At 41.6% G+C, this 13,795-nt stretch overlaps 1 protein-coding gene across 1 annotated transcript; it reads left to right on the top strand.

Moving 5' to 3' along the window:
* The first annotated feature begins 4,247 nt into the window (after nucleotides 1-4,247).
* fzd2 (frizzled class receptor 2) lies at nucleotides 4,248-6,572 on the top strand. The gene has a single exon (XM_069674293.1). The coding sequence runs from the start codon at nucleotides 4,396-4,398 to the stop codon at nucleotides 6,031-6,033; it is 1,638 nt and encodes a 545-aa protein (XP_069530394.1). The 5' UTR covers nucleotides 4,248-4,395; the 3' UTR covers nucleotides 6,034-6,572.
* The last annotated feature ends 7,223 nt before the right edge of the window (nucleotides 6,573-13,795 follow it).

Here is a 13,795-nt window from a genome sequence, read left to right as displayed (position 1 = left end):
ATAGAAAACAAGCAAAAACATAACAACAAAACATTATTTTTCTTCACTGGAATTTTGTCAAATTCAGGCAAATAAACACAAACACTAACAAAAATTAAATTATATGTTATAATTCACAGAGCTCATCTGCACACAAATGTGGTGACAAAATGTTTGAACACTGAATAGATTTTATCTTTTTTCTTTACAGTCACAGAGACCCTGGCAATCCTTGTTGTTGTATATATGTTTTTGTGTGTGTGAAAAAGATGTTTAGAATAATTGATCAAACCACTTTAAAAAAAGGCACAAGACAAACCAGAAACTAAAAGCACTATACATTTTCCACTGATCAAAATTATTTTCTAATACATAGGGAAATTGTGCAGTGTACAAAGGCTTCATTAAAAACAGCAGACTAAAAAACTATTTCACAGGAGGAAAAATAATTGGCGGTGATACCATTCTTTAAAATCTCCTCTGGTCATCCTGTAATTATACACAAAACAAGATTTTGTTTTAGCATACCTTTTCTCTCTCATTCTTCAAACACTTCCACTGGTAAAAGCACCCGTCCAGGTACAAGTTACGCTGGATAGCAGGTCCTCCTTGATTCATCACCACTGAAGTTGTCAAGGCGGAGGCCATGCCATAGTAAGGGCGCTCTCTTCTGCGTGTCATCATTTCACTCGCATAGAAGTTGGAAGCGGCAGACTCATTGGCTGACATCATATCAGCCACATCCATACCAGGAAGTACTGTTCCATAAGGCAGTATGGATCTTGAGCTGAAGTTCGAGGAGTTGATGGTTACATTGGACGGTCTTCTAGGATCATTCACTGACAACATGGGAGGCTGGAGCTGCTGTGTATTCCCCGCATTGACCCTCTTATACTGCATGCTCCCCAGGTGGTTAAAGTAGGGATGACAAAACTCTTCAATGCCGTCGTCCTGGGACTGTCCCTGTGCTTGTCCAAAGGCCTTATGGGATACATAGTTTTGAGGAAAGGTAGGGTTCTGCCATGTTTTAGCCCCGGATTGAAAATACTCTAGCACTTCCTCTGTCAGTGGAGACCAGAAGGGATTACATTTAGGAAGGCTCCTAAAGGAAGAATTGAGAATTCCTTTAATGTTATACTATATTAAACAATGTTCTTTAAATGAAGCTGAAAAATATAAATATCTTATCATCTTTGTGGTTTTCAATCTTGGTGGTGTTAAGGCCATAAATCATAAAATATACTGTAATATACAATATATATGTATAACCAACACTACAGTGTGAAAACTCTTAACTTGAACATACCCTTCACTGTAGAAGCTGTCCTCTGAATCTCCTTCAACCAAAATGTTTGACATAAGTTGCTGTAGACCGGTCTCCTCATCGCAATCAATCATTTCTGCAGGTTTCCTTCAACAACAAAATCGTTGATAGTTCATCATGGGAAGATTCACACCAAGTATATTTAACTGCTTCTGAATAACATAATTAAAACTTAATCTTAGTATGGTTGCATAAAACTCTTAACTTGAACATACCCTTCACTGTAGAAGCTGTCCTCTGAATCTCCTTCAACCAAAATGTTTGACATAAGTTGCTGTAGACCGGTCTCCTCATCGCAATCAATCATTTCTGCAGGTTTCCTTCAACAACAAAATCGTTGACAGTTCATCATGGGAAGATTCACACCAAGTATATTTAACTGCTTCTGAATAACATAATTAAAACTTAATTTTAGTATGGTTGCATAAAACTCTTAACTACATTAAGGATAGTGCACAGATGCTGAATCACACATGTATTTAGAACATATTTAAAACTCATTCCCTGCTTTTAGCGCTGTTCTGGGCACAATTGAGAAGGCCATGGGAATCATCATGAGCATTGTGAGACCTGGGCACGTTGAATCCTACATGCTGTTCCTGCATTGAGACACTGGGAAAGGAAACAATGGGCGATGCCACACTACCATTGTTTCCAACACCTTCATTAACACTGGCCTGAAAGAGAGAGAAGCAAAATACATCTGAGGCAAACCACTCCTGTTGAAGGTGTCACAGATGCTTCAAACAATGTTTAAGTCAGTATTAGATTGGATGATTGGTAGGTAATGAATCAATAACTATTTTAATAACAAAACCATCAGCTCTATTCTAAGGATTTCACAATTTTATTTTGGTTTAATATAAATGCAAAATAAATATTTTTGGGATGAGGCATGAGCAATTTTCAGCTTTGGGATTTTAAGTATTTTCTGGGTTTTTCACAAGCCATACAATACACTTTTAAAAAATATTGACAGATTGATCAATAGTGAAGATAGTTTCAAGTTAAATCAGAGTATGTCAAACAAAATGTTACAGGATTAAGAGCGAGATCTTCTCTCATCCCAGAATACAACAACTAACACAGCAGCTATAGATGATTCAGTAGTTTTCCACAATTATTTACCCGACCATTACCCTTTTCAAAGGTCTATGGCTTCTGCAAATATGCCACTTAATGTAAAATATCATAGCTCCCAAAAAATCATAGCTTACCGGTCGCTGTGTGGGGAAGAGTGAATATGCAAATGCATCATGACGCCCATCAAATGCCATTCTGAACTCCCAGGAACTTGACCCGATTCTTTATTTAATCAACGTCAGTTTCCTGGCAAAACACGAGGTATTCATTGTTAACATTTCATTTAACCAGGCAAGTTTTGTTTCACAGAGAAATTTTAACCAACTCTCATTTCAGAGAGAGCCCATCAACTGGGCTAACTTAGCCGTTAATCAATCAATCGATCAAATTTTATTTGTATAGCGCCAAATCATCAACCAAAGTTATCTCAAGACACTTTACAAAGAGAGCAGGTCTAGACCGTACTCGTTTTATGTCATTTAGAGTCCAGCATGAATCCACCATGAGTAGCACTTAGCAACAACGTTAACGTTAGAGGATTAAGCTAGCAGCTAGTCGACGCGTCTCGGTAACTGTCACCCACATTAAAACTGCTGCTTCGCCAGTCAAATGAGGCCAACTTCGCCTAAACATACAAAGTTGTCACAGTAAAACACAGGACGAACTTACCTTCATAAGTTAAGTAACTTAACTTTTAAATTAGGAGTTCTTAAAGATTATCTTCTCGTTATCTCCAGGGGTTCTTGTGGCCCCAAAATCACCTCGAACCCATGGACGTTCGATATTGCGCGGACATTGGCTGAGCTTGATATTTCTGGTCCAATCAACGTCAAGCAGAGTATCCAGACGCATAGCAACCGTTGTCACCCCCTGCCCCATATTTTATGTCCCCCTGGATTTATTAGTGGACATACATTTATAGAATGTGTGCACATCATGTCATAATAATAATAAGCATAATGATAATAATCATAATAATACTCGTAATAATAATGTAATTTACTTTTTCTTTTGTTTAAATGCATTTTGTATGTAATCTCGCTTAATATTTTTCTTTTTCCGTTTGTATATGCAGTATTTGAGATATTAATATTTTTTTTTCAATTTAGTTCTGTTAAGCTTACATAATAATCACACCAGCTTAATTGAACACTCAGTTGAAATCAAAAGTATTCCAATACAATTGAATCCATAATACATACATACATACATACATGTATACAAAAATTCGCATGTTGATTTATTGATTGCAAAATTTTAATGTGGAATATCAACATGACATGGACCAAGCATTAGGTGGGAAAGTCAACCTCCCCTTGCAAATCTGGTTGGGCCATGCGATCCAGCTGTGCAGTCAAGTTAGACAATATTAGTAAAACACGACCTGTACAAAAGCGCCAGTATCTTCAAAATAAAAGCGTACACTACATACATGCACATTGACAATCACATGTTGATTGATTAATTGATTATGTTGGGAGGGTTTTTATGTGGAATTTAAACATGACATGGACCATGCACTAAATGGAAAAGTCTATCCCCTCTTGAGAATCTGTTTTTTTGCCACGCGATCCACCTGTGGTATCAAGTTTGACAAAATACGAACTGTAAAAAAGGCACTACTTTCAAAATAATAGCCACACGCTTGTGACTTGTGAGCCAAACCAGCGTTTATTAATATGCTGGTAACTAGTAAAGGAAAGAAAAAATCTACAACTCATGTTCATTTATTAGCATTTTATTGTGAAAGTTTTTTCCGGAAATCACTGACTTGTTGCGATTGACCTGACAGTGGTGAGGGAATCGGAGTTGTGGAAAAGAAGAAAAGTTAGCCTGCAGTGTTCAAAGCAGAGAACAAGGACTGAGAGGGCAGCGTTAAGGTCTTCGACACCAGAGTTTTCACTTTTGTGAGTTACTCTCACTCAGGATCCGCTTGCAAAACTGGAAGATACGAGGTTTGGCGCAAGTAAATCGGAGCAAATAAAGCAGTTTTTTTTAAACTTGGGAAAATGATTTTTTGCAAGATATTGTCTGTTACCCTCCTTCTGCCTCTGCTGATATCATCCCAGTATCAAGGGGACAACGGAATAGTGGTGCCCGAGCACGGATTTTGTCAGCCGATTTCAATCCCCCTGTGCACGGACATAGCCTATAACCAAACCATCATGCCAAATTTAGTGGGCCATTACAACCAAGAGGACGCGGGGCTCGAGGTGCACCAGTTTTACCCTCTTGTAAAGGTACAGTGCTCGCCGGAGTTGAAATTCTTCCTGTGCTCCATGTATGCGCCTGTGTGCACGGTTCTGGAGAAGGCCATTCCTCCCTGCAGGTCAATCTGCGAGAGGGCCAAGCAGGGCTGCGAGGCTCTTATGAACAAGTTTGGCTTTCAATGGCCGGACCGACTGCGCTGCGAAAACTTCCCTGTGCTGGGGGACGGACAGATCTGTGTGGGCCAAAACGATTCCTCTGCTGCCACCGTCCCCCCCATCCTGCCTGTGCCGGGGACCCACGATCTCTCTGTGGTCCCCACACTTGAGAGGACTTTTCGTTGCCCCCCTGTTCTCAAAGTGCCACCATATTTGAATTATAAATTCCTGGAGGAGAAGGATTGTGCAGCTCCCTGTGAGCCATCGAGGAGCGGTGGGAACATGTTTTTCAGTGACAAAGAAATTCATTTTTCTCGTCTATGGATTCTGGTGTGGTCTGTGCTTTGCTGTGCATCCACATTATTCACAGTAACCACTTATTTAGTGGACATGCAGCGCTTTAGATATCCTGAGCGGCCTATTATCTTCCTGTCTGGCTGTTACACTATGGTCTCCATAGCCTACATAGCTGGCTACTTCCTGGGAGACAAAGTGGTGTGCAACGACAGCTTTAGCCCAGATAGCTACAAAACCATTGTCCAAGGTACCAAAAAAGAGGGTTGCACCATCCTCTTTATGATGCTCTATTTCTTCAGCATGGCCAGCTCCATCTGGTGGGTCATCCTGTCTCTCACCTGGTTCTTGGCTGCAGGTATGAAGTGGGGCCATGAGGCTATTGAGGCCAACTCTCAGTATTTTCACCTGGCAGCCTGGGCAGTACCAGCAGTTAAGACCATTAGCATCCTGGCCATCGGGCAGATTGAGGGCGATGTGCTCAGCGGTGTGTGCTTTGTCAGTCTCAGCAACCTGGACCCTCTACGAGGCTTCGTGTTGGCCCCTCTCTTCATTTATCTCTTCATTGGAACCTCTTTCCTGCTGGCCGGCTTTGTGTCACTGTTCCGCATTCGCACCATCATGAAACACGACGGCACCAAGACGGAGAAGCTAGAGCGACTGATGGTGCGGATCGGTGTGTTCAGTGTGCTCTACACAGTCCCTGCCACCATCGTTATCGCCTGCTTCTTCTACGAGCAGGCCTTCCGCCCACATTGGGAGCGGAGCTGGGTCAGCCATAACTGCAGGGGCCTTGCCATCCCCTGCCCTCTGCAGACCGTGCCCCGCATGAACCCAGACTTCACCGTCTACATGATCAAGTACCTGATGACTCTCATCGTCGGTATCACCTCTGGTTTCTGGATCTGGTCTGGGAAGACTTTACAATCCTGGCATAAATTCTACACAAGGCTGACAAATGGCAAACAGGGAGAGACCACTGTGTAGAAAACACGGACATTAAATGTTGCTGGGACTACTTTGTGTATTATTTCCTGTGTCTCATGTGATAGGTAAGTAGCTGTAGGGTTCTTCAGCACTCTGTATTCTCCTCAGCTTTATAGCCTCACATGCATGCCAAGCTGAGGGTCAGGGTTTGACAAAAGGACAAGCTGGATAAACAAAAACTGAACCTGACTGTCTGAACAAATAACAAGCATGGCTGTGGATGCCATGTGCTGAAATGCTCGCCTCCCCCTCTCTGGCTCTTTTCTTAAAGCCACCAGAAACTCAAAGGGAGGGACGATCCAACAGCCGAGAACATTAGAGAGCAGGAATACGAGCAGTTTGTTCTCTCTGTAAACATTTCATATTGTAAATAGTACCTGTAAAAACATGAAATTATATATTTGTATTTAAAGAAAGTAAATACTTTCCCTTATCTAAAAGTGTACCTGCTTTACCTTTGCACTGTAAGAACGCCTTTTTATGAATTGCTGGTTATAATATTAAATTTCTCATGTATTAAAAGAATGTCTGTTTGATGATATCCAAGAAGCTGTCTCAATTTTAGCCTTCTCTTACTCCTCTTCAACCAAAAACAACTCTAATCACTAACATATGCAGCTATCATCAAAAAACTATAAATCAATCGCTTGATCCTACTTTAACAGTGAAAGTGTTTTTCCTGCAATGTTTCTCCCTTCCTTATGTTCAGTATTCTTTGCTGATTAGATAATGTCTTGATTACAAGTTATTCTCTTTGATTAAGAAGTTTTCTTAAAGGGTTAATTGGTGTGTCACACCTGAACATCTGTTGCTTCAGACTGGCAGGCAACAGTAAAACATTATTGGAATTCTTAATGGAAATTAGCTCCTTACACAAGACTGAAGCTATGTGGGAAAAAGAAGGAGTGAGTTTGTATGAAGACACACCTCTCATGTGTCTCACTTGTCAATACATTCTGAAATATTTCACATGTATGTGTTTTGTGCCCTAGCATCTGCTGCCAGCCTGTAAGAATGTATCTGAGGGCTTCCTCACACATGAACACTAACATCGCCTTCGAGTGCTAAACAAAACAAGAATCCTTTCGTCGCCTGTTGTTGTGGAGAAGGCTCTGTTAAACCAACAGGAATCATCTGGCCAGAAAAGTCTGTGCTGTTGCATAGGTGTGAAAATGTTCCTGCTTGTCTGTTTTGGTGAGGGGAAAGCAAGGGTGTTCAGCTTTGCTGTCGTGTTACTTCTCTGGAGCTACTGTGCTCCGTGCCAAGTTGGAATCCCCCAAGCCACGCATGGCTGAAACTCAACCTTGTCTGCGGTGATGTCATGAAGTAGATGGGTGTGTTGGAGAAAGCTGATCCTCTTGCCTCGGAGCAGAGGCTTTGGGCTAGAAACAGGCGATTGAGAATTGCACGCACACACAGTCCTGCAGAAGTTTAATCCCTGCAATGGGCTGTACTGCTATAGATTACAGTCTGATTACTGACACGAGCTTTTTAAAGATCCTAACTCTCTGATATCTCATGACCTGTGGAAAAGTTGATGTTTTTCTTCTTACTCCTAGTATCTGTATCTGGGGTTGGATAAAGAAGGTTCGTAATAACAGACAGGTCGGAATGATTAAAGGTAGAAACAGATACTCAGAGGGGGGAAAAAAACATAAATCTCCCCTCTTACACCCCCTCTGCCTCCCCCTCCTTCTCTCTCTCTGTTCAGCCGAACAGGGGGGGAATGCGAGTGAGTCAGTGGAGCGGTGCTGGGCCTTTGCCTAGTGACAGACAGTCTCCTGTGTGCTGCTCACTTCAAAGCGCCGCTGAAACCTGACTAGCTCCTTGTAAACAGTGCCGCCTGGCCCGAAGGCCCACTTCCTGCGCTTAACTCGACTTAATGGTTGGCTTGTTTGGCTTTGCACTGAAGCAGAGAAGCGAATGAAGAGTGAGAGGATGAAGAGAAGCAGCATGGGGTGGGGTGCGGGTGGTAAAGGGAGTAAGATTGTTTTAGGGTTAAGAGGAGGAGGGGTTTGGAGAGCTTGATGGAAAATTCAGTATCATTCGGTTGCTTTTGTCTTTCTCAAGCGGCAAACAACAAAGAGAGGAGGACAAAAAGGAGAAATGAGGAGAGACGTGACTGTGATTTTGTGAATATTTCAACTCAAACTTTTGATCTCAGACTGTCAAACCTAAACGGAATCAGATGTTGTGCATAAAACTAATGCCAGGAAGAAAAAAAGCTTCTCACAATGTAATTTTCTCTCAGTAAATCTTGATGAGCGTTTTGCACGACCCATCTGGGGAAGTTTTAAGCCTACTCTTCCAACCCTACTGTATCAAACAGTTAATATTAACTGTACAGGGGGTGGTAGCTCTCTCCTCTTTAATGTTGGTGCCCAGCTTTTTGGTGGCAGCTGTCTCGCATGTTGTTGATCTCAGATCTTAAACCTTGCATGCAGTCATTTCCTGCTCGCTTGAAGGCAAGAAAGGACAAGCCAGGGATCGGGGGTAAGACGGGAAGAATGCTCCTCCAGTTGATATTATGATGTCGCTCTTATTAGATGAAGGACTTGGCATGTCGGAAAAGGATCATGTTGTTCGTCACAAGCGCCAGAGTTCTCACTGCCACTATGGATTCATTGTTTCAGTTTGTGTTAATGTAACATTCAGTTCTTTAGCTTTATAAGAGTAATGTCAGGCCTATGAAGGGGCTTAAAGTCAGACAAAGGAAATCAGGAAGAGAGAAAAATGGGGGGAAAAGAAAAGGGAAACTCGCCAGACATGTAGTAAGCCTGTTTCTAATCAAATCTTGGCACACGCTCAAGAAGAACTCATACTCTGAAGGCTCACACTAGATTAGTTGCAGTCATATATTATCCTAACCATAGGAGATTTTCCAGAGCTTGTACTATATCTATCTGTCTCGCCCTGCCTTGAAATCTCAACAGGAAGTGCAATATGTTCTTTCTCCTCCTATCATTGCTTTCAGAGGCGGCTGCTGTGAGTGGGATGGAGTGTAACAAGTTGGCAGGAGACTGAACGTTTTCAATGTGCATTTCAGTTTCTGACTTCGATTCAGGGCCTGTAGCCATAAATTCGGCCGTTGACAGTCTCCATGAGGTGTCCGGCTTCTCTCCATTTATCTTGTGGCAATGAAATACTTTTTTGTTCATTCAGAGCCATATTTCTCACAGAAACAATACGTGATAAATGCCTGAAAACGTTTGACCTTTAACTTTATACTTTTGTAAGGAAGTATTGCACCTCTGCAGCCATGTTTTTTGCTTTTGAAAAATGATGCAAAAACTAACATCACTGGTTCAAAATAAATATGTCTTCAGGATTTTTATTGTTTCATTGTTTCTGTGATGAGTCTTAAGCTCGGACTATGCCTTACACGATGTCCAGCTGTTCTTTAATCACTAATCATAGCTTCTCATGCTCTAAATAATCAGATCAACATGTGCAGTGGAGGCAAATATATTAAAATGGTGTCGAGCAGCTCTGCCCACAAAGCTTTCTAACTTTACATTCTTGGTGGCTCACTCTCATGCCCCATGCACTCCATTTGTCTGCGATTTTATAGCTCATAAGTGCACACAGCACTCAGGGGTGGCTGTGACAAGAAAACAAACACAACCAACTGCTGAAGATTGACTCTGTGTTGTTAGGGGAGGCTTTTTTTCCCCTCTCTTGGCGAAGTGTATTTTCTATCAGTGTAGAAAGTGAGGGAGTGCCTCAGAGCCTCTCCAGCTGCTGAGCAGAGAGGTGCCGACAGCTGCGTGACAGATATTTTTGGAGCCTGCATGCAGCACGCCTGGGATAATAATGGGCTTGATTGGGAGGGAACGGTTAATGTGCATCCAGACACCACAGTGTGTACACAACCATGCCACTCTCATAAACTGTCAGGGTGATGGCGAAAGTAGCGAAAGATAACACGAGGAAGGATGGAAAGTGTGGTGTTTTTAAGCTACTGGGCGATGTCGTCGTTTTCTAATGTTTCACATTTATTGAAACTTAATGCAGAGCTGGAGCTAAGCAGCCATAGAGAGTAGACAAGTGTTGACATGATAAAATATTATTTCCAGGGTATATGAGTCTGCAAACTCCTTGCAGAAGAGTTTGGTGTAACAATATCTGTGGTTGTGAGACATGAGAGCTGTGTGAATACACTGACTGCCAAAAGCATTCTGTTTGATGTGTCATGTTTCATTAATCCATGCAATTTGTAATGAATCCACTGATTCTGTATTTATACACTGAATTGTGCATATTCTGATATATATGAGACTTACACGTGCAATATCAACAAAAAGATTTCATATTTTTATTGACTCTTATTTTGAAATTCTTGGATCTGCAACCTGACCAGTCTTTTCAACAAAGCGGAGATACTGCAGTAATAATTCTGGCTTTTAAAATGTTACTTTGGCTTCTCTTTGCAAAGATTGTAATAACTTAAAATAACAATGGGCAGCAGGGGATAAAAAATAGAGTCTATGGCACACAACAGCTGAGGAAGTAGTAGCAGTAACATGATTCTTATTGGCCTGTAAATGCAGCACTCTGAGCACCTGTATCTCCAGGTAAACGAGTGTTAAACACAAAGAGGCAGCTCTAATCCAGTCTGTGGCCACAGTCAGTCTCCTGTGGGCCTCAGTAAGGCCTCAGGCTTCCTTGATGACTTATTGAGTTGGCTCCTCTCTGGCGAGCGCCGGCCCCCCTTTTTTAATGGAGGCGCTCTTAACAGCTCTTTCTGAGGAATTTACAGCCCTGGCCCCGTCCCACTCAGTCCAGGAGAGGAGGCACACTGCAGCCTTGTCCCAACACAGCCAGCAGTGGAAATGTACCGCTTCAGGCAAGGTGGCAGCAGAGCTCCTGTGCAAGTGCATGTATGCCCATCTTTCTCTCTATATATCTCTGTGTGTGTATGTATGTGTGTTTTTGCTTGGCTGTACGTGATTTTGTGCTTGCGTTCGTGTGTGTAAACCTAAGTGAATGAGTGAGTGGTTATAGGAGGGCTCCAGCTCTGTAGGTTTTCTCTGTAATTTCACTCTCTGCACAGCGTAATCGCTTCCATGTGGGCCCGCACCAACAACAGAGTGGTGGAGGGCCTCATTGCAAAGGTGGGAGTTAAACACAGAGACACATACGGGCTTACAAATGCTCCCTCTCATGGAAAAGAAGTGCCAAGCCTGTTCACTAAAGTAACACATGCCAGGGCGATCTATTTTCTGCATATTAAAATACTACATACTGACTTTGATCCCAAAATAATTGGATTTTTTTTAAAGTTAAATACAGAAAATGCTGCACATAACTTTATTGCTTTCTCAGACCTTCGGGTAAGCAAAGATAAAATATCAGTTTCTCAGTTTTAAAACCAGCAGGAAGGCCAGTATGCCCCATGTATGCTCATGAGTCACCTCCTTAAGACATATTCAGGAGTTTGCTGTTTTTTCTTTGGCCCTCGCCACACATGTTGAACTGTGCGCCTGGAACGCCCCTAGGACTGCAGGGCCAGACAGTCACGGTCAATGTGTGAAACCAACAGAGCGAAAAACAACGGGACCTTTTGCACGACAGGGTCAGCATTTAAAGACACCTCTACAGAGCTGTTTTGCTATTTCAGCCTGAGGGAAGAGAAATTATAAGCTACAAGACCTCCTGATAGGAGAGACGGTATTTCAGGAAGTATGTACAAGCCATAAAATGTACAGACATGGGCAGTGCAACCTGATCTGTGCTGAGGCTGAACTCTAAAATCAACATTTCTTGCTTTGAACATTTCACTCAGAGATCTGATTACAGTTAGAGCTATTGTTAATATTGCTACGGTGAACTACACCCCCTGCTGTTTCATATGCTGCTACGAAACACACAAACTATCCATACAAATAAAACTGCAGCAGTTATTTTGTGTCCTGTAAGTTGTAAAAATGCATAATTCAGACAGTCCGTCATGCTACAAAGGAGTGCTCTCTGCAGAAACACATCATCTGTAGTGGGAATAGCGAGTGGTGGTTTGGTCAGCAGGCCACACAGCAGCTTTGGCCTCTCAGTTCTACAGCCAGAGGCGATTTATGACTGTTTGTCCTGCCAGCCTGGGAGCTGCTGTGAGGGAGGTCAGAGGTCACTGGTCAGCTTAAGTGTTACATTTTTCACGGTGCCTTGAGACTTCACAATCATTCTTCCCAATGGTTGCACATATAAATGTGTAGTTTGCAGAAAATGTATAAAAAGGAAATTAAAAGTACTATAAAATGCTTTCAGTTCCAAAAGTAAAATTGCTCATGAAGGGAATATTTTATATTCTCTGTTAAATTAGTTGTTTACAGATATGTAAAGAACACGTTGCTGTTGCAGCTGTTAAAGGTGGAGCTAATTTAATCTATTTTACAAATTGTTGGGTCACCTGCTCCAGGGCCTAGTAAGGCCTTCCTCTTACAAATCTTTGCTCTCTTTTACAGCTGATGATGGGCATTTATTGGACTGATAACACCTAAAAACGCTGCCTGGGTAGCTTGTAAATTTTCTTACTGGGTTTTAGTAAAGTATTTTTTTTTTACCTTTAATAATATATCATAATTTACTTGAGGCTGATACTTTAAAATCCAGTGGCCTCTTTGTAATGAATATATTTGTTATGCCACAAGGGGGTGATATAGTGCCATTTTAGGTTCCCCTGGAAGTTTTACTGCATAAACCTGGTATTTTAAATCTTGTAGGAAATGATGTGTCCATAAAGCAACATACAGAGTTTCTCTTATGGGTTAGGGCTATATAATATTTTATTAGAAGTCATAAATGCAATGATCATAGTGAGCATTGAAAGTCGAAGTGTCCTTGGGCAAGACTCTGAACCCCAAATTGGTGTTCCTTAGTGGAGATTGGCACTTTGTGTAACAGCCTCTGCCAACATTGTGTGAATGTTTGTATGAAAGGCTGAATGTGACATGTTGTGTAAAGCACTTTGAGTGGTCTGAAGACAAGAGGAGGGCATATACTGTGCATATTACGAAGCACCAACGTGCTGTATATATTTACTGCCTCAGGTAATAGGAGTGAATGCAAGACATCAAAATAAAACTTAGTATAACTTGTAGCTTTCAAGTGAACGCTTTAAAAAAGTACAGAGAGATTGTAATGCATTTGTTTCAACCAGTTACTCTTTATACAGTCTGTGGTTTCAACAAGAAACCTACCACTTGTATGTATACAGTTGGCCACTAGATGGTGCCGGTGTCTACTTTCTCAGAGATAATGCCAACTGCTACACTGAAGTCATGTGATGATCTGAACATGCAGTTTTAGATCATTTGTCATGTGGTAAATAGGATCTTTGGTTAACCTATCGACTGTTTTTGCTCTTCGCGGTTTACGCTTTTTCCTTGCCTCACATCATAAACATCACATGTGGCTGCAGGTTTTGTCAAGAGCAAACTGAAAAATGTCCGGAGGAGACTCGTTCGGTTACACAAGCCTGTTCATGTAAATGCATGTTCTTTGTTTTATGCGATTACAGATGTCGTTATGTTAGGGAATACGGTTTTTTGAAAAGGAGACATGTCGGAGCTTCAGGGTATTTTGACAGTATGATGTTGTCTTGTATTTCATCACTAAATGTATAATCATTTACATGTTGCTTCTTTAAATTAAATTTCTTTTGCCCACTCACTTTGCACCAGTTTCACTTTTAAAGCACTACATAGATCCCTATCCACTGACCGAATTCTTTCTTCACTCTGCTGTGTCTATCTCCAGTCTACATCTG

The sequence above is a fragment of the Semicossyphus pulcher genome, unplaced genomic scaffold (assembly GCF_022749685.1).
Source record: "Semicossyphus pulcher isolate SPU_LCO1_2020_fin unplaced genomic scaffold, fSemPul1.0.p SCAF_23, whole genome shotgun sequence".
Taxonomy (NCBI): Eukaryota; Metazoa; Chordata; class Actinopteri; order Labriformes; family Labridae; genus Semicossyphus; species Semicossyphus pulcher.
The sequence above is the reverse complement of the archived record's forward strand: the minus strand, read 5'-3'. Positions and strand labels throughout refer to the sequence as shown.

Bases quoted from the DNA above. Each gene is read 5' to 3' on its own strand.
- fzd2 (XM_069674293.1), top strand. From the start codon at position 4,396: ATGATTTTTTGCAAGATATTGTCTGTTACCCTCCTTCTGCCTCTGCTG.